The 27,681-nt window shown below is 43.3% G+C and overlaps 1 protein-coding gene across 2 annotated transcripts in view; it reads left to right on the top strand.

Moving 5' to 3' along the window:
* The window catches only part of LOC126484396 (uncharacterized), a 128,140-nt gene that overhangs the window by 77,344 nt on the left and 23,115 nt on the right, over positions 1–27,681 (top strand). For both annotated transcript variants that reach the window (XM_050107894.1, XM_050107895.1), the window contains exon 5: positions 6,296–6,471. In XM_050107894.1, coding sequence (XP_049963851.1) covers positions 6,296–6,471 — 176 coding nt within the window. The remainder of the gene's footprint in view (positions 1–6,295; positions 6,472–27,681) is intronic.

Raw genomic sequence — 27,681 nt, 5'->3', positions numbered from 1 at the left:
TAAAAATTGTTTGCTTGTAAATGGAAGTGATTAAATCCAAGAAGTGCAGAATCTGTGAAGAGCAGATATTAATAAAGAACTTTCATGCACATAAATACACAAAGGATTAAGATAGGAATATATGCAGTGAATGTCTTAATACATATCTTAAGTATAATATTATGTAAGTTCTTTGTGTGTGTGGAAAATATATGTCAGTTTATTATTGTGATTACCATCTAAAAATAGTTTACAGTCACGAATTATGAGAATTATAATTATAGATGAAAAATGGTGAATAATAACAAACATCTTGAAACATAACAACAAAATGATTTATTTGTCAAAAAGTAAAAGATAGTGACTATTTCTATCCAAACCAATTGTGTAGAGACAAAAATTTAAATAATTGTAAGGACTGTAACAAAGAAAAAATTGCTGTCAGCCAAACATATGCAGTTACAGAAACGCAAGAAAACTGACAAAATTATCAATATTCTGTGCAGTTTTTAAATTTATGTATTTTTTATCGTCTATATATTTATCGAGATTTCGAATGTGGTAGCGTTTGAGCAACTGAGCATGTAAGAGCTTCAGTCGATTACAAATAACGCCAAGCAGCCGCAATACACAGGTTTATTGAACTTTGGTTATGATCTTCTGGGGTTTAAAACCATCTTCTTCAGAACATATTGCTCTTATTAACAAGAAAAGGAGGGAATTTAAGGAGATGGGGCCTGGATAAACTGACTAAACCAGAGGTTGTACAGAGGGTCCTGGATAAACTGACTAAACCAGAGGTTGTACAAAGTTTCAGGGAGAGCATAAGGGAACAATTGACAGGAATGGGGGAAAGAAATACAGTAGAAAAAGAATGGGTAGCTCTGAGGGATGAAGTAGTGAAGGCAGCAGAGGATCAAGTAGGTAAAAACACGAGGGCTAGTAGAAATCCTTGGGTAACAGAAGAAATATTGAATTTAATTGATGAAAGGAGAAAATATAAAAACGCAGTGAATGAAGCAGACAAAAGGGAATACAAACGTCTCAAAAATGAGATCGACAGGAAGTGCAAAATGGCTAAGCAGGGATGGCTAGAGGACAAATGTAGGGATGTAGAGGCCTATCTCACTGGGGGTGAGATAGATACTGCCTACAAGAAAATTAAAGAGACCTTTGGAGAAAAGAGAGCCACTTGTATGAATATCAAGAGCTGGGGAAATGTAAGAGGATGTAGATGAAATGGGAGATACGATACTGCATATAGAGTTTGACAGAGCACTGAAAGACCTGAGTCGAAACAAGGCCCCGGGAGTAGACAACATTCCATTGGAACTACTGACGGCCTTGGGAGAACCAGTCCTGACAAAACTCTACCATCTGGTGAGAAAGATGTATGAGACAGGTGAAATACCCTCAGACTTCAAGAAGAGTGTAATAATTCCAATCCCGAAGAAAGCAGGTGTTGACAGATGTGAAAATTACCGAACTATCAGTTTAATAAATCACAGCTGCAAAATACTAACGCGAATTCTTTACAGACGAATGGAAAAACTGGTAGAAGCCGACCTCGGCGAAGATCAGTTTGGATTCCGCAGAAATGCTGGAACACGTGAGACAATACTGACCCTATGACTTATCTTAGAAGAAAGAGTAAGGAAAGGAAAACCTACGTTTCTAGCATTTGTAGACTTAGAGAAAGCTTTTGACAATGTTATTTGGAATACTCTCTTTCAAATTCTGAAGGTGGCACGGATAAAATACAGGGAGCGAAAGACTATTTACTATTTGTACAGAAAGCAGATGGCAGTTATAAGAGTCGAGGGACATGAAAGGGAAGCAGTGGTTGGGAAGGGAGTGAGACAGGGTTGTAGCCTCTCCCCGATGTTATTCAATCTGTATATTGAGCAAGCAGTAAAGGAAACAAAAGAAACGTTCGGAGTAGGTATTAAAGTCCATGGAGAAGAAATATAAACGTTGAGGTTCGCCGATGACATTGTAGTTCTGCCAGAGACAGCAAAGGACTTGGAAGAGCAGCTGAACGGAATGCACAGTGTCTTGAAAGGAGGACATAAGATGAACATCAACAAAAGCAAAACGAGGATAATGGAATGTAGTCGAATTAAGTCGGGTGATGGTGAGGGAATTAGATTAGGAAATGAGACACTTAAAGTAGTAAAGCAGTTTTGCTATTTGAGGAGCAAAATTACTGATGATGGTCGAAGTAGAGAGGATATAAAATGTAGACTGGCAATGGCAAGGAAAGCGTTTCTGAAGAAGAGAAATTTGTAAACATCGAGTGTAGATTTAAGTGTCAGGAAGTTGTTTCTGAACGTATTTGTATGGAGTGTAGCCATGTATGGAAGTGAAACATGGACGATAAATAGTTTGGACAAGAAGAGAATAGAAGCTTTCGAAATGTGGTGGTACAGAAGAATGCTGAAGATTAGATGGGTAGATCACATAACTATTGAGGAGGTACTGAATAGAATTGGGGAGAAGAGGAGTTTGAGGCACAACTTGACAAGAAGAAGGGACCGGTTGGTAGGACATGTTCTGAGGCATCAAGGGATCACAAATTTAGCATTGGAGGGCAGCGTGGAGGGCAAAAATCGTAGGGTAGTCCTACATCCACAGTCGCTGTGTACGCCGTCACAGACGGTACAGTATGGCACGTAGAAGATGCCAACAGACTCTGCTGTGGAGGGCCATAGGAAGGAAGGAAGCAGGAGAGTCGCAAACTGATGCGGCTCGATGGCTTTATGCGTTCTGTTGTTTCTCGGCTGAGGTGACAGTTTATAGAGACAGAAACTGTATCCTGGAGACCAGGACAGGGCCGATCACATGAGACAGCAGAAAGAGTAGACCGTTATTTGGCTGACCTCGCAGCATCCCCTGGACGTGTTGCATCGACGCAATCGATGTACGGAAGGGTTTAGCGGAGGGTCCTTTATTGTCGGAGACCTACTGTCTATTTATATGTTCCCTTCTGTGAAGACACGCCACAGGTAGAGTGGAGCCGTCAACACGCTACCTGGACAGTCGAAGTGTGGGCCAATGTCCTTTTCACAGATGAATCCCGATTTGGACTGGAGAGTGATTCTCGACGGATTCGCATCTGGAGGGCACGTGGAACACCATTTAGGGACACACAAGTTGTGAGAGAGACTGATATCGAGGCGGATCCCTAATGGTGTGGGCAGGGATTATGTTGACCACTGAAACACTTCTTCATGAAAGTTATAGGTGAATCGGAAAGTTTTAACTGCAGTCAGGTATCGTGACGAGATCTTTGGAACTCATGCGCGGTTCTTGCGAGGTGCTGTGGTCCCAGACTTCGAACTGATGGACGATAATGTTCGACCTTATAGGGTATGACCAGCAATAAATAAATGATGGATATTTTTTTGGAAACGGAGGATGCTGCGCACATGACGTGGCCTGGTTGCTCTCCAGATTTGAATTCCATAGAACACGTCTGGGATGCACCAGGGAGATGGGTCGCATCAAATCAACATCCACCAACCCCTCTCCAAGGCTTGTGAGCACCTCTGCAGGAAGAATGGGCGTTATTGCATCAACATGAAATTTATAACATCATTCACAGCATGTCCTATCGTTCTCAGGTGCGTATTGGTGCCAAAGGTGGTTACATCCACACTGAGCACATTAATCGGTTGTCAGAATGTGTGTGCAAATCCGTTAAGTTGAAAAAAAAAAGAACATTTTTGTTTACCGTTAGGCATGTTGCAGTTGATTACGATTTGTATATTTCACATTGTTTTTACTTTGCTGTCACCTGTTTATAATGTTTCGTGACAAAGTAAACGCTACCTTTAAAATTTCCATTTGCTGCTTAAATTTTGGACACCAGTGTATGTGGGACAAATTCGTTGAGGAATCAAGGTGAGAAGCAAAGAACATGGGTTGCGAAAGGGAGGACGTAATGTGCAAAATTCCACCATTGTGGAACGTTTCTTTGTTGCTAGTCATACTCGAAGGATTTAGAGGATGCCGTAATCTTCCACAAAGAAGTAAAATGGCGCAGATTAGATCTATGGGAAGAGCTTGAAATTTTCGAACATAATTTAAAAAAAAACGATGGCTACATTTTAAAAAATCTGGATCAACTAACAAGTTGACATTGTCTGGAAGGCTTTTTAAGCTCTACTTATGGCTGAGCAGTCAAGATTACCTCTCAGTGGTGGCCTCGATGTCATGTTTGTTTTCCTCAAAATTCCATGTTCAGTAAGAATACATCTTTTATTTTAAAATGTACTGTGCCATCCGCTTTTAAGTTGCGTTCCAACATCCTAGTAATCAAAAATCTTAGACCAACTCCCCCCTTTTCTATTTTGAGTGTGTTTTTATTCTGCCCTTAACATCATTTCTAGGCATAAACGCCTCTCAGTGAGGCCGCGTCTATTGTTTTACTGGTTATTTTACAACACAACCCCTTCTAATAGTTTTGTCCATAGAGCATGCTTAATCAGTACAACCACTCCCCTTTGTATGATGCTTTACAGGTGATGATCTATCCCCTGCTCCTCCCTTCTCTTTTCCGAATATGCATTCGTCTTAATATTTGCAGTTTCTCTGTCAGTGTGTTCTTTTACGGTAGTCCAGCATCACAGAGGTCAATTGTGTAGTCTATTGTTGAGTCTCTTATGTAGTGATGGTGTTCTTTGAAGCCCTTTCGCTTTGATATTCATGCCTGTTACAGTTGCGTATTCACGCACAAGTGGTTCGTGTGTTTTGCACATTTTGTAAAGACTACGTTCCGTTTACCCGAGCCTGCGGGCTCTTTGTAAACCGTGTGACGTTAATGACGCGCGTTCCACCCCCTCTCCTTTCCCTATTTCCAACTATTTAGTTTATATGCTAATTCTATTAATAATACATGGTAGTGAAATCGCGTACGCTGTTCATTGCAGCTATATGCAATCAGAATGCGTAGGAGTGCCTCTTACCAGATGTGTGTTAAGGCTAGTGCCACTGCTCTTCAGTGAGTCAGTGCATGATACTAGATCTGAAAGTGACATATTTACGCTCTATAGGATCCGATCCCACGTTATATATTTAAATGCCAGTTTTATACACATCTTTCAAGTGTAATACGATATGTTGTATCGAGCTTCAGTATGTTATATTTATTAAGAGAAAGCCCTACAATAGATGCTAATACTTAAATGTAATGTGTCTTAAATAGTGATTAATTGGCTGACATGTACTAGACAGAATCAATGACTCCCGCGTTGGCTATAGACAATGTGATTCTATGTGAGTATATTTCACGAAAATAATTGTTGTTAACGTTTCCTTTAATTTTGCGTGTTGTAATATTACTATATTTTCTCGACACACAATGTTGTAATTTTGTTAATATGTACAATATTTTCTGAAGAAGATGGGTTTAAAATCATAGAAACTTCGGTCAAAGCTTAATAAACCTGTGTACTGCTACTGGATTTCTGTTACTGCTAATCTATTGAAGCAACACATTTTTATTTCCTTCATCACTATTTTTTATTTGTTCATATGAAATTATTTTCTGATAAATAATGATCAAATTGAGACAGTTTATGATTGCTTAGTATCATGACTGTTGCAAAAGGAGTAAACTGACTAGATATAGCAAATTAAACTTATTTCATTGCTTCTATTGTTAAACACTATAATGTTCCAAAAAATCTTTTGGATCATTTACCTTATTTTAAAATTGAAAATGAAAGTGATATTTTCAAATGTGGCGAAACTAAAGAGCATAAAGAAATTTTTCCACTTTCTACTAATGTATTTGAGAAACAAAGAAACAGAAACGAATCAATCATAATCTAATTATTAAAGCTTTTGGAAATCAGTTACAGAGTGTTAAAATATAGAATATGCATTCATTCAACTGTTTGCACTTAACTACATAGAAATGTCTGCAGCTCTCTTATATATCCACATCCAGTGATGCCTGTGGGTGAGGATGACACGACAGCCGGTCGGTACCGTTGGGCCTTCACGGCCAGTTGGGGAGGAGGGGCGGAGAGACAGAGAGAGAGAGAAAAGGATTTACTAACTCAGATCTGTAGAAAAAAAATTGGAACTTTCAGCATACAGCCATATTTGCACATGAATTGACAGTATGAATGTAAAATAACTCATTCCACATTATTAAGATTTATCATGCAAATCATCCACTTAACATGAAGCTAACCAACTGTGTAGTCAAGCGCTGTAAGTAATTTAAATGTTATGTTCGAGCAGTTATGATTGGGTGCTGCTTGTGAATATTATTCAAGCAACACGAAGTATTTTCTGTATGCTTCAGGATACCCGCCCGAATGATCAGCAACTGCATGGATGGATTAAGGACGTGGAACGTGTGAGAGACATGCTTCACACGAAATTAAGGGGTTTGGTTCATGATTTGCGATCTGTCAGCGAGATGATGGTGAACTACAAGATGGAACAAGACGAGAACAATCCAGGAAACTATCTAATAAGGTATAAATCAGTGTACATTCAAGCCATTGTCACACTCATTATGTTTCATGAATATTTATTTTATTTTTCCCTTGGGGCGTATTCTTTACTTTTATACAGAGAACTGAGATCATGAAATTCAGGATGGACTACAAAATGTGACTGTTAGACAATAGTGAAAGAGTTTTATAAAATTTGGGGATTCTGTTTCGTCTTCAATTTTTGGGTTGTGTTTTGTCTTTAATGTGGCACACATTGTTAGGCACTGTTCAGACAAACCATTACAATGAACGGCGTTATCCTTTTCACTAGAGAAAAAGTGTTGCTACCAGGTGACTACAAAGTTTTAATAATACATAGAAACAGTGATAACTTGGATAAAGCTGCTGTACTTAACGCAAAAACTGAGTATATGTGTTACGTGGGGAAAAAATAATCAACTCCAGGAAATACCACGCTAATATCATTTAATAACGCGTCCAGCCTAGATAATGGCAACAGTTCGGTAAGGAAAAGCGTTCAAATGTCATGTTAATCTCAATACACAAAGGAAAATGCTAAGCACCGATGAGGATTTAAAATAAATTTGGGGAGATGTTAGCAGAGAGGGGGGGGGGGGGGGGAGAGGGAGGAGGGAATTGGCCATGGTTTTACTCTTTGCGCAATGATTGGTGTTTCTACATCCGTTCAAACCATAGAGCGTAAATACTGGAAGTTGGGAGCGAGAGAGGCAACAGATATGTCTCTCCATTTGTGGACGTAAGGGACCATTGGAGTGGTCAAGTTAGGACAGTCGAGGATAGCGAGTGTGTTTTGGAGGTAGAAGGCGAGAAGTTTTCCTGTTCTTAGATTGTTAAGGAGGGGTTGATTGTTGAGAAGAATTGGATAGTGCAGGGAGGATTATGCTGGTAACTCTATGGAAAGGCTTCTAATATTTACTTGAGTTTATGGTAGGTGCCGTATTAAGAGCATGTATGTCGCCAGTCCAGGATATTTCGGACGTCTCCCTGTAGTTGCTGGTGGCATGTTAGTGCGACCTGGTGATAGGTATAGAGGAAGGAGTGGTTGTGTCTGTGGGATTCTTTAAACATTTCAAGAACTTATCATGTGAGTAGAAGTCAGTTGAACAGATCGGATGTGTATGTGTGTGTGTGTGTGTGTGTGTATGTGTGTGTGTGTGGTGGGGGGTGCGTGGGTGGTCGCAGCTGCTGTCAAAATTTGTTGTAGGAAAGGAATAGTGTTGCAAATATTTTCGTGGGGCGGAAAGTGACAAAGTGATGTATGGATAAATTCCCAGGAGGCATATCAGATTTTATGGTGGTGTTGTAGGTTTATTTTAGGTTGGTTATTGTGGGATGTGTGAGAAATGGGATTGGCAGTTGGAATGAGTCGTTATTGCTTCCAATAAGATGAAGGGCATGTGCAGTTACGCATCTGAGGAAGTTGGTAGTGGAGTCACTTTGATTTGGGTGTGTCAAGGAAGCATATTAAGTCTCCTAAAAGGAAGGCTATCAGGTTACATCAGCAGTTAAGTTCTGCATAGGAACAACAAGAATGCAGAGACGAAATTATATGGGCTGGATTGACTCGGATAGATATATACGGAGCACAGGTGAATGTTAGACAAAAAACTATCTAAAATGCCTATTACATTTCACAGCGGCGCTTAATTTGCATCGTAGCGCTACAAGGAAATATTGGATCAAATAAAAATGTGAAAAAAAATACGCTTCAGAAAGCTTAATTACGGCACATACGCGGAATTGTCTCGGTATTTATGCCATGATCTTTTACTTACGCGTTTGTCAGTCTCCCAACACGACTTGACACATTTACGTTGGTATTTGGTGCTGAGGAAACTAGTAAGAACACGTTTTGGAGCATTAATAATTTTTTATTGAAAGATTTCATAGAAACATTTTAAATAAATGTACTGTTTACATAGTTCCGATAATGTCTGCACATTTCTTCAAGAAAAATCCTAAACGTCACTCAAAGCAGCAACAGAGAATTACACTGCACAGATACTCGTCACACAGTTACCTCCGCGATAATTTTCATTCATAAGGAATGTTGTCATAATAACTATGACAGTCTTTAGGAAGAACAGATTTAAGTTGTTGTAAATGATCCCATTTGGATTTCTTGATTTTCAGTCTTTCCTTCTACAGTTTCGGGAAGCAAACATCTCCATGAATTTTCCTCGGACACCTGGGTAATTCTTGCCACACTTCGTTGAAGGAGCACTTGTAGTAAATAATACCATTTGGACAGTACTGTAGCGCCCTCAGATCGGTAAATGTAGGCTCATTTTTTACAGCTCTTCCAGGCCTAATTGAGTCGTGCAGCCACAAACTTTTCTCTGCGTAGTTGATGAATGGCTTTTTTCTCGCTTCTTTAGGTAACATAGCGTATTGGCTAGGAAGTGTTACTTCACGTCCTTTAAGTTTGCACTCAATTGAACTGTGAACTGAGTCACATTCCATCTGAGTAAGGCCTTTGTCCAAAAACTTTTGTGTAATCAATACTCCAGTATCAATTGATAATCTAAAAGAGTGTTTGATGACATTACATTCTTGTTCTGATAAGTGTAGCCGTCAGAATACAGAATGATTTGAACGGAATTTTTCTTAATCGTTATGGATAGGGTGTCCACGATGCATGAGGCAAAACATAATGCAACCAAATCACCTTGCGTTTCATCGAACCAGTGACATACTGCATCACGACATTACATCCATTGTAAAGTTATGAACAGCCAACTTTGTTTTATAATAAACTGGACTTGCACTTAAAAATGGAGCTACTTTCACGGCGTGTAAGTCCATGGTGTACACTGAGCAGAGCTTCTTCTGGGCGGTATTGCCGTCTATTTCTTTTCTGTGTCACATACGCGGTACTGTTTTAGATAATTTTTTCATGGTAAATAATTAAAAATTCGCCATTATGGTGTTAAGAGCCGATGCGCGTACAGGTCAACGACATCATCTGACTGAAAAACGAAAAATCGGCAATTTGTCAGTTACGCGGCGTTGTATCTTCATCTACGATATATGGCTACTTTGCTGGATGAGGTATCGGCGTCTACCCGATAGGCCGTACTTTGAAATACGCTCGTCGCCAGTTGCGCAGCCCCGTTTTGTACAGCCACCACGGCTGCACGCGGGCTCTGCCACAAACGATTACGCCGCTGCCAGTGACATGCAAGCGTCGCCTCTCCGGTGCCCTAGCGGCGAGTGTACTTATATTCGAACATTCGTGCACTTACCCCCGTTTTTGTGTGTTCGCCACTGAATAACATTTGAAGACTTTCTTAGCAGCCGGGGCTTTACTTCTTCCATATAGACATTGTATTGAAAAGTGACAGCTTTATAAATCATTTGTATCTGTATATTTTTCTACATTCGAGTCTACTGTTAGCAACTGAAGCTACAAGTTCAGCAACAAAGTTATGTATTATTTTTAATATTTGACATTAGATGTAGAATAAATTAATATCTGAATTCTCTGTTTATGAACGGCAATTGTTCCTCGCTCCTGTATCCGCTAAAGAACCACACAGCGTGCAAAGTGCTAAACCTAGAGAGCAAGAACCAACTCGTTTTGCCAACTTACTTATTAAGCAAACAACAATAATCCACTAACAGTAACACACTCTTCAAAACCAACAAAACAATAAGGACCCCTTCTGCGGATTAAGCATAGAACAACTAATTCCTACAATCACAGTTCCCTTCGACTCTATACCCATACAACTGTTTAGCGTCGAAGTCGGGTGGTAGTAGCTTGTATAAAGCGTAACACGACGATAGCGACGTATCTCAAACGCTGCAGAAGAGAGGATGATCGAGGTGGCACACCGCCTGACCGGCCGATCTTCTCCGCACTCGGAGAGTCGAGAACTACCCACTGAACGGCCGGGCGCCCGCTTACATAGCCCTTGGGGGAAGGATATTTCCGGGACTATTTGCAAACACGTGATCGACAGGAAATAGTTCGTCGATCGTCGCTCCTCCTTTCTCTTGAAATTAGAATTATATATTAATACCGTCAGCTACTGACGGGCGTTGATATTTATCAATGGGGACAGGTGAAAATGTGTGCCCAAACCGGTACTCGAACCGGGGATCTCCTGCTTACATGGCAGACGCTCTATCCATCTAAGCCACCGAGGGCACAGTGGGTAGTGCGACTGCAGCGACTACCTCGCACACGCTTCCAGCGAGACCCACATTCTCACCTTATACGTCCACACACTACATTCGTACCCCCCCCCCCCCCCCCCCGAGTCCTTTTGTACTCCCCTCCTCTGCCTTCCCCACTCCCTGGCACGTCTGCTCAGCACCCCCCCCCCCCCTCTCTCTTATAGTCTTATGGATCCTCATCTTCCATTGGCTCCTTTCCCCCCTTCCCCTTCACTTTTCCTCTCCTTCCCCCCCTTTTTTTCCCGTCATCTGACCAGTTTCCCCCACCTGCTCTCGGGTGTGGTATGTCATATTTGTGCCAACTTTTTAGTGCAGTATTTAAGTAAGTGTTCAGTGTTGTGCGTCTTTCCACAGTGTTGCGAACAGAAATCATGCTGTCGCTGGGTGTGCATTTTATAACTTTTGCGAACAGAACCCAGACTGTCGCCGTGTTTTTTAATTGTCTGTCTATTATTTTTCTGCTTCCTGTGTATTTTATTAGCATCATCAACCCTGTGTTTTATGTTTTAAGCTCCAGAATTTTCTGCCATTTTACCTTTAAGTCACCGATTTTATCGCCAACTGTTATTATGTATTATTATCTTCATCTTTTTAAAACAAATTCTGTAGGTTGAAGAGCGGCATAATAAGCTGCTGCCACCCGCCCCCTTTATGGGGAATCGAAACTCAATAAAGGAAAAAAAATACATTCGTAGTGTCCCACCCCAACACACTCATTACTCATGGAAGACATTCCTACCAAGTCCCGTAAGAAGAAGGTGAGGGTGGCTGGTATTGCCAGAACTATATATATGGATATGGTGTCTGTTCTTTCGGACATGTCCGAAAGAACAGACGCCATATCCATATGAGTATATCCTTCCTCTTGCGTCGGCCAGACGTCGCGGCGAATAAGGCAACCCGCATCGCTTGTCTGCTGTGTTGCCGCTGCAGTAGGCGTCTGTGGTGACTGCAGCACAAAGGAAGTCATAATAGTCGGGATATTGGTTGCCTAATCTACATCTGACATGGCAGCTGCGCGTGTTTTATTGGGTTGCTGAATGCTATAGGAAGGCGTGCGTTTAATGCGGGATGGTAAGAGCATTTATATTCCATTGGGCAAGCGTGTTGGTGAACTGGACTATTTTGAAGCAGATAATGTACTGCTGTTGTGCCATTTGGATTTTGGAAAGTGGGGTATGGAAGTGGGTGGCTGTAACTGAGATCGATGAACTGTTGTTGAATGCACAGTTGATTGTGGGAGTAGGTGGCAGTTTTATTGAAGTGGGGTACAGTCTATGCAGCTAGGGTGAATTGGTGTAGGGCATGGTTTGATAAGATGTATGTTTCTGAGATCTATGGTAACAAATATGACTACATCTTTGTGGAGATGATGAGGTATCTAATGGCAAGAGGTCCGCGGGTTATCACACTGGACTGTATGGCACACATTGTACTGGAGACAGTGGATAGTTTACAACTGGGCTTTGGATGGTTTTACTTTATGGCGTTAAGTAAAGGCTCTGTTTTGGACTAGCTGGTCGATGCTGCTGGAGGACTCTGAGAACAGATGGACAAAACTATTGCACTCATGATTGTTACAGACGTGGATAGCAGTATGTATTTCTCAGAGGGTGAAGGAATTGATTTTCTGTATGCCCTACTCCACAGTGACCTCAAGGTTGACATTCTTGACAATAATAGTGAGTTTCAGTGGCCACTATGGAGCACGCTGTTGTCTGGCGAAAAGAGGTGAGGGTGGCAGGAGGTTTGCAGAGCAGGTGGGTAAAGAAGTGGGAACTGATGGATTTGATAACGATGGAATTTTTCATAGGGATGATTTGGGGTATTTATGAGTTTGGAGAATATATTCATATTTACTTTGGTAGTATTTTTGAGTACTGAAACTTATGTATCTGCTAGAGTTATAGTGTCACGATGTACAGTCGGTTGTCGTGTAAGGGTGCTGTTTAAAGACTTCATAGAACAACCCGTGCAGGTTTGCCACGTGTAAGGGAGCTTTTATAAAAAAATGAGTGTGGGTATAACTGTTAGAGACACCAGATGTAAGGGAGCTATTGAGAAAGTTTGATTTCTGACATTGGATTGAACAGAATTGGTTATGACGGCCAAAAAAACTCCAGAGTATGGGTGTAGGGGCAACAGAGGACAATTTAAATACACTCTTCTCTTACAGCATAACGCAGGTATAATGGACCATGTATTTATTAAGCAGAATATCCGGTCGGATTGTCACTACTTGGAACACGTAGTGGTAATATTTTAAATAAATGTTCTTTGGTACAGATATATTTTAGCATATTAATTTAATATTTGAAAACGAGCCTTTGGCTCCAAAGAGCATTATGAGAGATAGTAATAAATGGAAACTATTATGAAAATTTATTGCAGCAGATTGGATGCATAGATTATTATAAAATCTATCATTAAGCTTTTTACACACCTGCAAACCAGTGTTTAGTTAAATACGATCTACCTCGATATGAAGTATAGAGGTGGTACACGCCGGTAATTGGCGATACACGCCGGCAAACTGTAAGAACAGGACACGGCCGACCGTATCGGTCGTGCGGTACCAGACTGTAGCGCCTAGAACCGCTCGGCCACCCCGGCCGGCTTTGTCTTTACAAGCTACAACAAATTTACCGTTTTCTTAGTCTACGTTTCTCATACTATGTTAATTATCTACTCGACAGGGATCTGATGCGTCGGTAGATCTGGATAATGGATAATTCTGTGCCTGAGACAAAAATAGAGTACGCAGCTTACTATCAGAAACACGGCAAGGGTAGTGCTCTTGATGGTTATGGTTAGCACATTTTGACATTGGTTTCCTTGATATTGCTTAATGTATTGCAACATTTTCTGCGTGGAAATTTTGCCTTGGTGAGACGCTACAAGAAAATCTAAAGAGTGTATGAGATCAGGATTCAGAGTGTTCTTAGGGTAGGTTATGTTTTGCGTTGGCAGAACTTCCAGTGTTTCCTCTGGTCAATTCAATGCAGAGTAGGCCAATTAGAGTACAATTGTACCAGTGAATGTAGCTGGGAGTCTGTCTCACAAGCTGCGTCGTTCACCGAAAATCCGCTATTGTTTAATGCGAACACTGTCATGCACTGAGGTGTTCCATTGTAGTAGCGATTCATGAGCACAGTTTCTGGAGCAAATATTGAGTATGTCTAGCCTGTTCTTACCTTCTGGAAATGAGGCTGTGGTGTTAATATTTCTTTCCGACATTCCATTTTCCCAGAAACAGCTGCACTTGTCCTGTGTGTCTCTCGCTGAACTAATGCTGGTATTTTTCTTCAAACGCTATTGTAAGTCTCCTAATGACATAAGAGCATGAGCTTCTCCATGCTCATAAATATAGAAACCTCTCGCTGCTTTCTTTGTACCCATTTATCCATCATTCCCCATCTTACCGCATATGGGTGGCCCATATAAAACCTGTAGTGTGCGTTCATCACTACCAGCGGTAATCAGACCAGTATGTACAACTTTGTTTTGTCCGCATTCACTTCCACCATTGCCGAGTGGTAAAACATTGACGAGTTCCTTTACAAAACCTCTGTCACACGTCGTAGCTCTGCAAGAAACTCTTCTTCAGCTGCTGGCCGGGGTGGCCGAGCGGTTCTCGGCGCACCAGTCTGGAATCGTGCGACCGCTACGGTCGCAGGTTCGAATCCTGCCTCGGGCATGGATGTGTGTGATGTCCTTAGGTTAGTTAGGTTTAAGTAGTTCTAACTCTATGGGACTGATGAACTCAGATGTTAAGGCCCATAGTGCTCAGAGCCATTTGGACCATTTTTTGAGCAAACAACAGCAGTCTGCTGCATACCCTTTCCATCAGCTCATTTATATATACAGAAAGTAATGGCGGTCCTTTCACACTTTCCTGCGGCACTCCGGTCTAGGGGACTGATGACCTCAGAAGTTAAGTCCCATAGTGCTCAGAGCCATTTGAACCATCTTCTTCAGCTAGCTGCAACCCTGTCAAGAATTGTTGTGGCTGTTGTAATACTGAATACAATTGCCTGTTTACCACATGGTAAACTGCTTCCTGTAATGAACCCACTCCAGTTCCCACATTGCTAATTCTATCTGATGATGCTCATAATAGTGTGGTTACCGCTTGTGCGCTGCCGGTTAAACTCAGTCGTTTTATGTTTTCCCCAAGTCACTATTCTTTGGTTTCATTGTATGCCATGTGTACTTAGTTAACTCTATTGTTAAATCACGTTACCTTTTGCCTATTCAGGCCGCCTTGCGCTAAATTAGACAAACGCATGGTATGTCCCTCTAATATGGTTTTGGTATTGCCTGCCAGTGTTAGCACTTCCCTAATCGTGTTATTCAGCTCCTGAATATCTTCGAATGCTCCATACCCAGTACCGATTTTAATATTTGTCCTCTTGCGTCCAACTACCCTCTTTTCCCACGAACTAGCGTCCGTGGTGCATCAGTGATTTGTGTCATTCAGGCATTCAGTTTTTTCCTGGTACTCACCCTGCACCTCAATAAGAAATTTTTCCTCTTCGCTTTCCAGTGCAATTCTATGAACGCATCATGCAATCTGCATGTTGTTGTTGTGGTCTTCAGTCCTGAGACTGGTTTGTTGCAGCTCTCCATGCTACTCTGTCCTGTGAAAGCTTCTTCATCTCCCAATATCTACTGCAGCCTACGTCCTTATGAATCTGCTTAGTGTATTCATCTCTTCGTCTCCCTCTACGATTTTTGCCCTCCACGCTGCCCTCCAGTACTAAATTGGTGATCCCTTGATGGCTCAGAACATGTCCTACCAACCAGTCCCTTCTGTTATAACTGCCATCTGCTCTCTGTACAAATTGTAAATAGTCTTTCGCTCCCTGTATTTTATCCGTGCCACCTTCAGAATTTGAAAGACAGTATTCCAAATAACATTGTCAAAAGCTTTCTCTAAGTCTACAAATGCTAGAAACGTAGGTTTGACTTTCCTTACTCTTTCTTCTAAGATAAGTCGTAGGGTCAGTATTGCCTCACGTGTTCCAACATTTATACGGAATCCAAACTGATCTTCCCCGAGGTCGGCTTCTACCAGTTTTTCCATTCGTCTGTAAAGAATTCGTGTTAGTATTTTGCAGCTGTGACTTATTAAACTGATAGTTCGGCAATTTTCAATCTGTCAACACCAGCTTTCTTTGGGATTGGAATTATTATATTCTTCTTGACGTTTGAGGGAATTTTGACTGTCTCATACATCTTGCTCACCAGATGGTAGAGTTTTGTCAGGACTGGTTCTCCCAAGGCTGTCTGTAGCTCTAATGGAATGTTGTCTACTCCCGGGGCCTTGTATCGACTCAGGTCTTTCAGTGCTCTGTCAAACTCTTCACACAGTACATATCTCCCATTTCATCTTCATCTACATCCTCTCCCATTTCCATAATATTATCCTCAAGAACATCGCCCCTGTATAGACCCTCTATATACTCCTTCCATCTTTCTGCTTTCCCTTCTTTGCTTAGAACTGGGTTTCCATCTGAGCTCTTGATATTCATGGAAGTGATTCTCTTTTCCCCAAAGGTCTCTTTATTTTTCCTGTAGGCAGTATCTTTTGTGGCGGTGTTCGTAGCGACAAACAATTCGCTGTAGAAACGGCTTACGAAGTCACCGCCACACTTTTAATAGCGAGCCGACCGGTCCGCTGGAACAGTGAACAGAAAGATGAAAACCCAAACACTCTGATTAAATAAAAGTCGGTACTTATCTTTATTAACGAAGATACACAAACACAGTAGTGAACTCCGTATCTACAGAAATCTGTCTAGTTCGAGTCGGAGCGGCTAGGTCAGCGTCGGCTGACGACAAACAACAACTCTGCTGCGATGAACACACAACTGACTAGCAAGTACACAATTCGGTGGCGAGTATACAACTGAGCGGCGAATACAGAACTGTCCTAGCGCTCGCGACTCCAGCGCTTAAGAAGCCAGAAGCTAGCGGTGGTGCGCGCAGACTTGCGGCGATTTCCTGTATCGCTGGCGCTGCTTATGCGGACGGCGTCCGGTCTTTGATGCTGCCAACCTTTTGGCAGCGGGCTCGGGTGGCATTACTGGCTAGGATATAACAGTATCTATCTTACCTCTCGTGATATAAGCCTCTACATCCTTACATTTGTCCTCTAGCCTTAGCCTGTCCTCTAGCCTTAGCAATTTTGCACTTCCTGTCGATCTCATTTTTGAGACGTTTGTATTCCTTTTTGCCTGCTACATTTACTTCATTTTTGTATTTCCTCCTTTCATCAGTTAAATTCAGTATCTCTTCTGTTATTTCTACTGGCCCTCGTCTTTTTACCTACTTGATCCTCTGCTGCCTTCACTATTTCATCCGTCAAAGCTACCCATTCTTCTTCTACTGGATTTCTTTCCCCCATTCCTGTCAATTGTTCCCTTACGCTCTCCCTGAAACTCTGTACAACCTCTGGTTCTTTCAGTTTATCCAGGCCCCATCTCCTTAAAGTCCCACCTTTTTGCAGTTTCTTCAGTTTCAATCTACAGTTCATAACCAATACATTGTGGTCACAGTCCACATCTGCCCCTGGAAATGTCTTACAATTTAAAATCTGGTTCCTAAATCTCTGTCTTACAGTTATATAATCTATTTGAACCTTCTAGTATCTCCAGGGTTCTTCCATGTATACAACCTTCTTTCATGATTCTTGAACCAAGTGTTAGCTATGATTAAGTTATGCTCTGTGGAAAAATTCTTCTTGTTTCATTTCTTAGCCCTAATCCATATTATCCTACTATGTTTCCTTCTCTTCCTTTTCCTACTGTTGAATTCCAGTCACCCATGACTATTAAATTTTCGTCTCCCTTCACTATCTGAATTTCTTTTATCTCATCATACATTTCATCAATTTCTTCGGCATCTGCAGAGCTAGTTGGCACATAAACTTGTACTACTGTAGTAGGCGTGGGCTTCGTGTCTATCTTGGCCACAATAATGCGTTCACTATGTTGTTTGTAGTAGATTACCCGCACTCCTATTTTTTTATTCATTATTAAACCTACTCCTGCATTACCCCTATTTGATTTTGTGTTTATAACCCTGTATTCACCTGGCCAAAAGTCTTGTTCCTCCTGCCACCGAACTTCACAGATTCCCACTATATCTAACTTCAACCTATCCATTTTCCTTTTTAAATTTTCTAACCTACCTGCCCTTTTAAGGGATCTGACATTCCACGCTCCGATCCGTAGAAGGCCAGTTTTGTTACTCCTGATAACGACGTCCTCTTGAGTAGTCCCCTCCTGGAGATCCGAATGGGGGACTATCTTACCTCCGGAATATTTTACCCAAGAGGTTGCCATCATCATTTAACCATACAGTAACGCTGCATGCCCTCGGCAAAAATTACGGCTGCAGTTTCCCATTGCTTTCAGCCGTTCGCAGTACCAGCACAGTAAGGCCGTTTTGGTTAGTGTTACAGGGCCAGATCAGTCAATCATCCAGACGGTTGCCCCTGAAACTACTGAAACGGCTGCTGCCCCTCTTCAAGAACCACACGTTTGTCTGGCCTCTCAACAGATACCCCTCCGTTGTGGTTGCACCTACGGTACGGCTGTCTGTATCGTTGAGGCACGCAAGCCTCGCCACCAACGGCAACGTCCATGGTTCATGGGGGGGGGGGGGGGGGGGGGGCAATCTACATACTTCGTTCTCTATCTCCCACACATCAAAAGTCAATATCAATGCCCACTGATGACTGATTAGCAACACATTTGTTTGTCTCGAAAATAGCACACCTGGGTCTAACTGTTGGATGCGAACTATGTGCATTGTTCTTCCATTGATGATGTGCCGCAACACATATACATACGTATACAAAACTAAACGACTCAGAAACAAAACTTAACCAATGTACAACTCTAACGACCCGCAGTATCTGATACAAATTCACAATACACACAAACAAGAACAGAACAACACATGGATTAAAAAGCTCTTAGAAATAACACAACTAAATTCAAATACTACTATTTGTCATATGGACTTAATGCGTAGGATAAGCTATGTTCACTGTGCTTGTCCACTGACTTGACTTTTTTCTTTTTCATGCACCCTACCTTAGTCAGTGGGACTTGTGGTAATACATCCACCATTCCTCTAAAAGGTTCAAACGAAATAATATGGACTACAGACGTTTTTGTCGGAAACTGCACTTTAACGTTCATTGGCGAAGTCATTTCAGTGTCTTCATAAGAACCCTAATACTTAACCAAGAACTTCGTCTTTCCTTTAGGCGTGTGGTGATTGGTGTCTAACACTCACTGACCCACATGTTACATGGACTGTTGCTATCGTTCCAGAACTCTAGTGCTGGCTTGCTGTACTTCCTGCCAGAGCTCCCATATCCTCTTTGCAAATTTGTAACCGATTCACAGTTAGGTCCTAACTTAGGGATCATGACATCGAAGGGGGACAGTATTTTTCGACTGTACACCACCTCGAAAGTGACACACCTGCACCAATATGTATTTTCGAGGTATATGCGCATAATACATATTGTAGATTTGGGATCTGGTCAGTATGCCAGCTATTGATACAATAAATCATTTTAAGGGCGGTCCTATGAATGCCTTATATTCTATTATTTTGTGGATAGAAAGGGCTAGCCTTAGCTTCGGAAATTAAATGCGTGACATAACTGTTTCGTCAAGTGTGACCCAAAATTCGTTCCCTGATCCATAACTAATGTATCAGGCAAAGCAAATTTAAGCATTCAGCTGTTAACAAAAGCGCGGGCTGCTGTACTAGCGCCGGCAGGGGTGGCCGAGCGGTTCTAGGCGCTACAGTCTGGAACCGCGCGACCGCTACGGTTGCAGCTTCGAATCCTGCCTCGGGCATGGATGTGTGTGATGTCCTTAGGTTAGTTAGGTTTAAGTAGTTCTAACTTCTAGGGGACTGATGACCTCAGCAGTTAAGTCCCATAGTGCTCAGAGCCATTTGAACCATTTTGCTGTACTAGCTTGCTAATCGGGAATTGCCACCATTGCCAAGTACCTCGAGAAATGGTCTATAATTGTTAGTACATACATATTTCTGGCTGGTGGTCTATTGAATGGCCCTAAAATATCACTGTCTAAACATCTCAAAGGGCTTAGACGATATGGTAGGTGAAAACGGAGTTTTTGGTGACAGATCAGTTCTGTATACGTAAGGTACACAGTCTTTCACGTATTTCTAGACATTACATTTTCTTGATCTCCACAATAACATTTCTGCTACTTATCTGTCGACTGTTGGGTATCCTCCATGACCTTACAACACATAGTCATTCACTTGTCACAATACTTAATCCTTGAGCGTCTCCAGAAACACTATGCATGGCCTGCATTTCGAAGCTCTGTAAAGTAAGCTCCCAAGTGTCATGAGATGTGGTTGTAACCTGAATGTCTGTCGGTCTTTGTCATCTTCATTTGCACGCTACAACACTTTTGCCTAACACATTCAACACTGCTACCTTCCTACTCAGTGTGTCTGTATTAGTGAACGAGTCGTGACGTCACCCCATGTGTCAGTGATCCACGGCCACGTGCTGTACTGGTGGCGGCGTGGGGACGAGAAGGTGTCAACTCACCCCAAACACTCTGCCGTACAGTGTGGCTCCCGCCTCAGCACTCTCGTAGACATCTCATAGCGAGCTCACATAAGGACGACCGCTTGGAGTCCAAGATGCTAGCTCTCATGAAGACTATGCCTTGGTCATCCCCTGTGGATCGACCAAGACTGCAACAACTGATGTTCACGAGTCAGCAAGGGGACTGTAAGAACACGCCACACCTGGCCAATCAGTTTGCAGGTCATCCACGATGACCTGCAGTGGAGGACGGCTGGTCGCACAGAAACCTTCTTCTCATCAACGATGTGCCAGTAGGCAACAATGACAGACTGTGGCTGTGGTATGCATCAGGTTGGCTCCATATCAGTGTTGAAGTCATAAAGCAAGCATCGGGCAGAACATCACCTATCAGCTTGTTGTGGTTTTATTGAAACTCAATAGACCGTCATTCTTTCTCGTTCTGTGACACAGGCAGAGTGGCAGTCTCACTGAATGTGTCTGTGAGGTCCGAAAAGGGCCGAGCGTGCGCCTATGATAAGCTGGTTCCAGGTGTACGAAGGCATTTGTTCTCGTTTATCTCTCTCATCAGCACTTTCTTCCTCACTGTAATAATTCAGTAGTTGTTTATTATTTATTTAGCGTATGTGGTTTTCAAGTACAAATGGTTTCATGTTTAAATACATACAGTAGTTATTCTGGGTCACGGAGCATGTCTGTTCCCGCCTACGTTTGACTCTGCAGTGGCGCTCTGGGACTGAGGTTATGAAGTTTTACCTATCGACTCATCGCTGGGGGTACGGCCAGGAAACCTTGCGAAGTACTTTTGAATACGTCTTCCGAAAAGTATCTTGGAGTAGTCTGTTCGACAGCCCACATGCAAAGGAAATATCATAGACTTTAGACACTGAAGCACCAAAGAAACTGGTATAGGCATGCGTATTCAAAGACAGAGATATGAAAATAGACAGAATATGGCACTGCGGTCGGCAACGCCTATATAAGACAACTGTCTGGCGCAGTTGTTAGACCGTCTACTGCTGTTACAATGACAGCTTATCAAGATTTCGGTGAGTCTGAATGTTATAGCCGGCGCACGAGCGATGAGACAAAGCATCTCCGAGATAGTGATGAAGTGGGGATTTTGCCGTACACTATTTCACAAGTGTACCATGAATGTCAGGAATCCGGCAAAACATCAAATCTCCGACATCACTGCGGCCGGAAAAAGATCCTGCAAGAACGGGACCAACGTCGACAGAAGAGAATCATTCAACGTGACAGAAGTGCAACCCTTCCACAAATTGCTACAAATTTCAATGCTGGGCCATCAACAAATGTCAGCGTGCGAACCATTCAATGAAACACCATCGTTATGGGCTTTCGGAGCCGAAGGCCCACTCGTACCTTTGATGGCTGCATTACACAAAGCTTTACGCCTCACCTGTGCCTGTCAACATCGCCATTGGACTGTTGATGACTGGAATCATGTTGCCCGGTCGGACGAGCCTCTTTTCAAATTGTATCGAGTGCATGGACGTGTGCGGGTATGTATACAGCTACGTGAATCCGTGGACCCTGCATGTGGCTCTGAGCACTATGGGACTCAACTGCTGAGGTCATTAGTCCCCTAGAACTTAGAACTAGTTAAACCTAACTAACCTAAGGACATCACAAACATCCATGCCCGAGGCAGGATTCGAACCTGCGACCGTAGCGGTCTCGCGGTTCCAGACTGCAGCGCCTTTAACCGCACGGCCACTTCGGCCGGCCCCTGCATGTCAACAGGAGACTGTTCAAGTTAGTGGAGGCGCTGTAATGGTGTGGGGCGTGGGCAGTTGGAGTAATATGGGACCCCTGAAACGTCTAGAGACGACTCTGACATGTGACACGTACCTAATCATCATGTGTGACCTCCTGCATCCATTCAGGTCCAATGTGCATTCCGACGGACTTGGGCAATTCCAGCAGGACAATGCGACATCCCACACGTCCAGAACTGCTACAGAGTGACTCGAGGAACACTCTTCTGAGTTTAAAGACTTCTGATGGCCACCAAACTCCCCTGACATGAACACTACTGAGCATATCTGGGGTGCCTTGCAACGTGCTGTTCAGAAGAGATCTCCACGCCCTCGTGCTCTTACAGATTTATGGGCAGCCCTGCAGGATTCATGGTGTCAGTTCCCTCCAGCACTACTTCAGACATTAGTCGAGTCCTTAACACGTGGTGCTGTGGCACTTCTGCCTGCTCGCGGGGGCTCTACACGATATTAGGAAGGTGTACCAGTTTCTCTAGCCTTGCCGCCAATGTCAGTACAGAGCCAGGAAGTAGCGATCATGCTGTCATCACAGCGACAGCAGTTAATAAAGTTAATAAATCAATCAAGAAATCTTAGACCGTATTTTTGCTAGAAGGAGTCGCTAGGATCCCACTTACACAATGAATGAACATCACTTATTCGAATTTTTATTTTGACTTTGGCATCGAAGATCGTACAACCAACAATTGCTATAGAAGTGTCATTGTAAGATACTAACACACAGTATAACTATAAAAGATACCCTAAAAGACGAATACCATAAAACCACCAGGTGTTACAGCAGTGCCAAGTTAACATTAGTGAAATTTTCACGCTAGAACAATGATGAGAATGTGGAGTACGAAGAAAAATTTGAAAAAAAAAGAAAACAAAATTACGACCCAGGTTTCGAACTGGGCCACTTCCAGGGGAAAATGACGTTCACAGCAACTTATAACTGAAAGCTGGACAACGGCTTCGTTCACAAGGAAGAGTTCTTAATGCAAAGTAAAACGTAATCGGGTGTCGCAACTTTTGAACCGGGCTGGTTCCAAGGGACGAAAAAACCCGCACAACGTTCAGGTCAAAACTGGATACCGTTGTCTTTCAAATAGTTCACTAGCAACTAACGCCTCTATGCATCACACTGGTGAAGTAAAGCAGTTACACTTGTAGAGACGGGGTACAAGCCACTGTGATGTGGTTCAGATCACTCACCATCTTTGTGTGCTGATCACAGTGTCCAGAAGGGATGAGTTTCAACTGATACAGGTGAGCGGGATAACACCCGTGTCCCAACCACACGCGGATGAGAGAGATCACATGACGTCTATTAAGCCTCGCCGGGGTGAACCACGGCCGTGAGGAGACGTGCGGTCGTATGGCCGCCATGTGACCCTTATAGTGCTGGGATGCGTGGCATCCACAATTCTAGTCACGATAAGCTGCCTTCATGACAGCCGCGTTGCGGTCCGTACAAGGTATTTGTGTTGGCCGGAACTGTCCTTCTATAATTCTCCTCTTAGTGAGGAGAATTCATTGCGGAGAGTGCCTTGCTGCACTTTCATCCAGAGTAAGCGGACGTCAATGACCAATGTCTGTGCGTCTGTTATGCCTTCTACAATCGAAGACATATGTCAGTCTGTCGACATAAAAGTTTTCTGGGTTTGGTACCGCGTCATAATGTAAAAACTACAGCTGCTATAGAAAAACCAACGTTTCGGCCACGATTGCAGCGGCCTTCTTCTGGGTCTAATAAGAAGGCCGCTGCAATCGTGGCCGAAACGTTGGTTTTTCTATAGCAGCTGTAGTTTTTACATTATGACGCCGTACCAAACCCAGAAAACTTTTATGTCGACTGACTCTGGCCGCGGAAGCCTACGCAATTATATGTCAGTCTGTTTATGAAAAGCCGGATTTTGTAATTTCTTCAACACGTTTCGAGTGTCTCTGAGGGTCAACACGAGCCAGAAGTGTGCATGTCAAAATAAATTGCCTCCCTGATGGCCAGCAACTACACCTTGTAGACAGATGATTCATGCAGCAGTACGTACGTTTAGTATTTTGTCTCATTGTCACTGTGGAGGTATAGCCTGGGAAGCAAGGAGAGGATGTTGGCAGGTGGCTGGTATCTTCTCTCTAAAACGGGTACTGCATGCATGTATTATTTGGTTCTTTATTCATAAGAGTAGAAAATTACTTAACTCAAGATAGTTCAGGTCTCCGTGACAGACCAAGGTAGCCTCTCTGCTGGTGAGGTACAAGTCCACTATGTGCACTACACTGGTCGCTAGCCGGCCGAAGTGGCCGTGCGGTTAAAGGCGCTGCAGTCTGGAACCGCAAGACCGCTACGGTCGCAGGTTCGAATCCTGCTTCGGGCATGGATGTTTGTGATGTCCTTAGGTTAGTTAGGTTTAACTAGTTCTAAGTTCTAGGGGACTAATGACCTCAGCAGTTGAGCCCCATAGTGCTCAGAGCCATTTGAACCATTTTGAACTGGTCGCTATGTGCTGCCTGCGACTTCTGCGACTGCAAGTGACTGGTCTGCGACTGATGTCTCGGTGACTCCCTGGATGACAGGGCCCTCCAGTCTGCGGCGGCGATCTAAATACTGGCAGCCGAGAGGGCGTTGGCGGCGCGTTTCTTGCGAGTTTGTCTTTGGCCTCTACCGATATTATCGAAAACTCTTTGCCACTTGGTGCACTGGCGCCAGCTTACACCAGCACATGGTATGTCGCTAAGGGGCTGGGCATGGCGTAACCCACACCCATCACTGCACGGGGTATCTGTGCGGTCTCAGGCGCCTTGTCACAGTCCTCGTGCCCCCCCCCCCCCCCCTCCTCAGGGGTTTGGGTCTTCCCTCGGACGTGGATGTGTGTGTTCTCCATAGCGAAAGTTAGTTTAAGTTAGATTAAGTAGTGTGTAAGCTTAGGGACCGATGACCTTAGCAGTTTGGTCCTATAAGATCTTACCACAAATTTACAAGTTTACCACACCCATCTCACCTTTAGTGCTATCTGCATAGGTGCAAGCGTCATGTGGCCAACGTTGGGTAGGGAATTGCTCCAGGTCGTGATTAACGTTCGTGACTGTTCTGAAATCTGATGGCAAGTACGGCGCTGGGGCTTTGGTGAAGAAAGTACCAAGCAGAGAGTGAAAACAAGAGTTTCGAGTCTTGTAGGATTAGCAGTAAAAGACGTCACCATTTCCTATAGCTGCGAATTAGAGTTCTGTTCGTCCTTGGTCTATGAGGTTCCTGCGTGAGTCCCCAGAACTGAACCACCAACTTAAGGGAGGCACACCAAATATCGAATACCGACTACAGAGAAAATAATCGGAAAACATCTGCCAAAGTTTGGTGAGAGGCATTGCAAACGCTTCCACCACCAATGAATTGGTGGGAGTTGATATCGTGGCCCCAAGAACAAGACGAAACCCGCTTAAATGGAGGACATCGAGTCTACGCAAAGTCGATTTTGTCGCGTTGCGGTAGACGACGCCGCCGTAATCGAAGGGCAGGACGGATCAAGACCTGATACATAGTTAAGATTACCGTCAGTTCTGCTTCCCACCATACTCTAGGAAGCAGTCGCAATACATTCACAGAGTGTTCCACCTTATCCATGAGGTACGCAACACGACTGGTCCAAGTCAGTTTGCAGCCAAAGACGGAAAGTAGCGTAGAGCGTGTCTGAACAGGAAGATTCTACGGGCTATGTTCCAGTTCACATGGGAAGTAATAGCGTCGTTTTCTCGTGAATGTGTATCATTTAGTTCCTTTTGATGGACGTAGAGGATTTATTGGAAAAACTTAAACGGATTGTTAATCGCGCTCTGGAGAAGTATGTGCAGAGTAAGTGGATGAAGGACAGGAGAGACCCGCCTGGTTTACTAACAAAATTAGGGAATTCTCAGGAAACAACTACTGTTGTAATTTCGATTCAAAAGAGAAGACGCAAATGACGACAGGCAAAAGTTACCACAGATTCCGCTGTCTGTAATAAGATCTATGCCACAACTACCGCAGTCGTATCTTGACAACAGATCTAGTCGAGAACCCACGAAAATTCGGGTCTATGTACGAGGGCCGTTCAGAAAGTAACCTCCTGTTGATTTAAAAAAATACACCAAGTTAAATAAAAATATTTTAATATATACATCTTACAACTACATCTTTGCACTATTTTTCTACATAGTCTCCATAGCGATTGAGGCACTTATCGTATCTCTTCACAAGCTTTGAAATTCCTTCTGCATAAAAATCACCCGCTTGTGCCTGGAGCCAGCCTGTGACCGCATCTTTGAGCTCTTCGTCGTCATCAAACCGCTGTGACCCGAGCCATTTCTTCAAATGCATGAAGAGGTGATAATCACTTGGCGCCAGGTCTGGGCTGTAAGGTGGATGGTTGATAACGTCCCACTTGAAGGACTCAAGAAGGGCCGTTGTTCTGCGAGCAGAGTGAGGACGGGCGTTATCGTGCAAAAAAACGATACCGGAAGTCAGCATACCACGGCGTTTGTTCTGTATAGCCTGTCGTAACTTTTTTATTGTTTCACAGTACACGTCTTGATTAATGGTCGTTCCACGTTCCATGAATTCAACCAACAACACCCCTTTGGCATCCCAAAACACCGTTGCCATCAGTTTTCTGGCAGAAAAATCTTGCGAGGCTTTTCTTGGTTTGGTAGGCGAATTTGAATGTGCCCACATCTTTGATTGTTCTTTTCTCTCAGGGTTCACGTACTTAATCCAGGTTTCGTCACCGGTCACGATTCTGTTTAACAATGGTTCTCCTTCGTCCTCATAACGCGACAGAAAGTCTAATGCAGAGGCCATTCTTTGAGTTTTGTGGTGGTCGGTAAGAATTTTGGGCACCCATCGTGCACAGAACTTACGGTAACCCAATCTTGCTGTCACTATCTCGTACAAGAGAGTCTTAGAAATCTGTGGAAAACCAGTAGACAACTCCGACATTGAGAAACGTCGATTTTCACGAACTTTTGCATCAACTGTCTGAACGAGTTCGTCAGTCACCAATGATGGTCTACCACTCCTCTCTTCATCATGAACGTTTTCTCGTCCACTTTCAAATAAACGTACCCATTCACGGACAACTCCTTCACTCATAACTCTTGGTCCGTACACGGCACAAAGCTCACGATGAATAGCTGCTGCAGAATATCCTTTGGCTGTAAAAAACCTTATGACAGCACGCACTTCACATTTGGCGGGGTTTTCTATTGCAGCACACATTTCAAACTGCCACAAAAACTAAACTAGCGCAGGTACGACGTTCACTCGACCACGGCTTGATGCCGACTGACCTGCTGAGTGCGTGAACGCACAGATGGCGTCGCTACTCCCCCCACAACCCGCACTGTGACCAATCGGAGGTTACTTTCTGAAGCGCCCTCGTAAAACCGCAAGATGGGTGTAAGGCTTCTTTCCCGTCACTCGTCGACAAGCCTGGCGTGGTAATAGAAGATAGTGAAAGGAAAGCTGAAGTTTTAAATTTTGCGTTTCAGAAGTCGTTCTCGCATACCGGGGTTTGACCATCGCATGGACTCCCCTCTGGAGGACACAGTACGAGTAATAGGCGTCCCTGCCGTAGAGAAGCGGCGTCTG

The sequence above is a fragment of the Schistocerca serialis genome, chromosome 6 (assembly GCF_023864345.2).
Source record: "Schistocerca serialis cubense isolate TAMUIC-IGC-003099 chromosome 6, iqSchSeri2.2, whole genome shotgun sequence".
Lineage (NCBI taxonomy): Eukaryota > Metazoa > Arthropoda > Insecta > Orthoptera > Acrididae > Schistocerca > Schistocerca serialis.
Note: the sequence above shows the minus strand (reverse complement) of the source record. Positions and strands in the feature narration are given on the sequence as shown.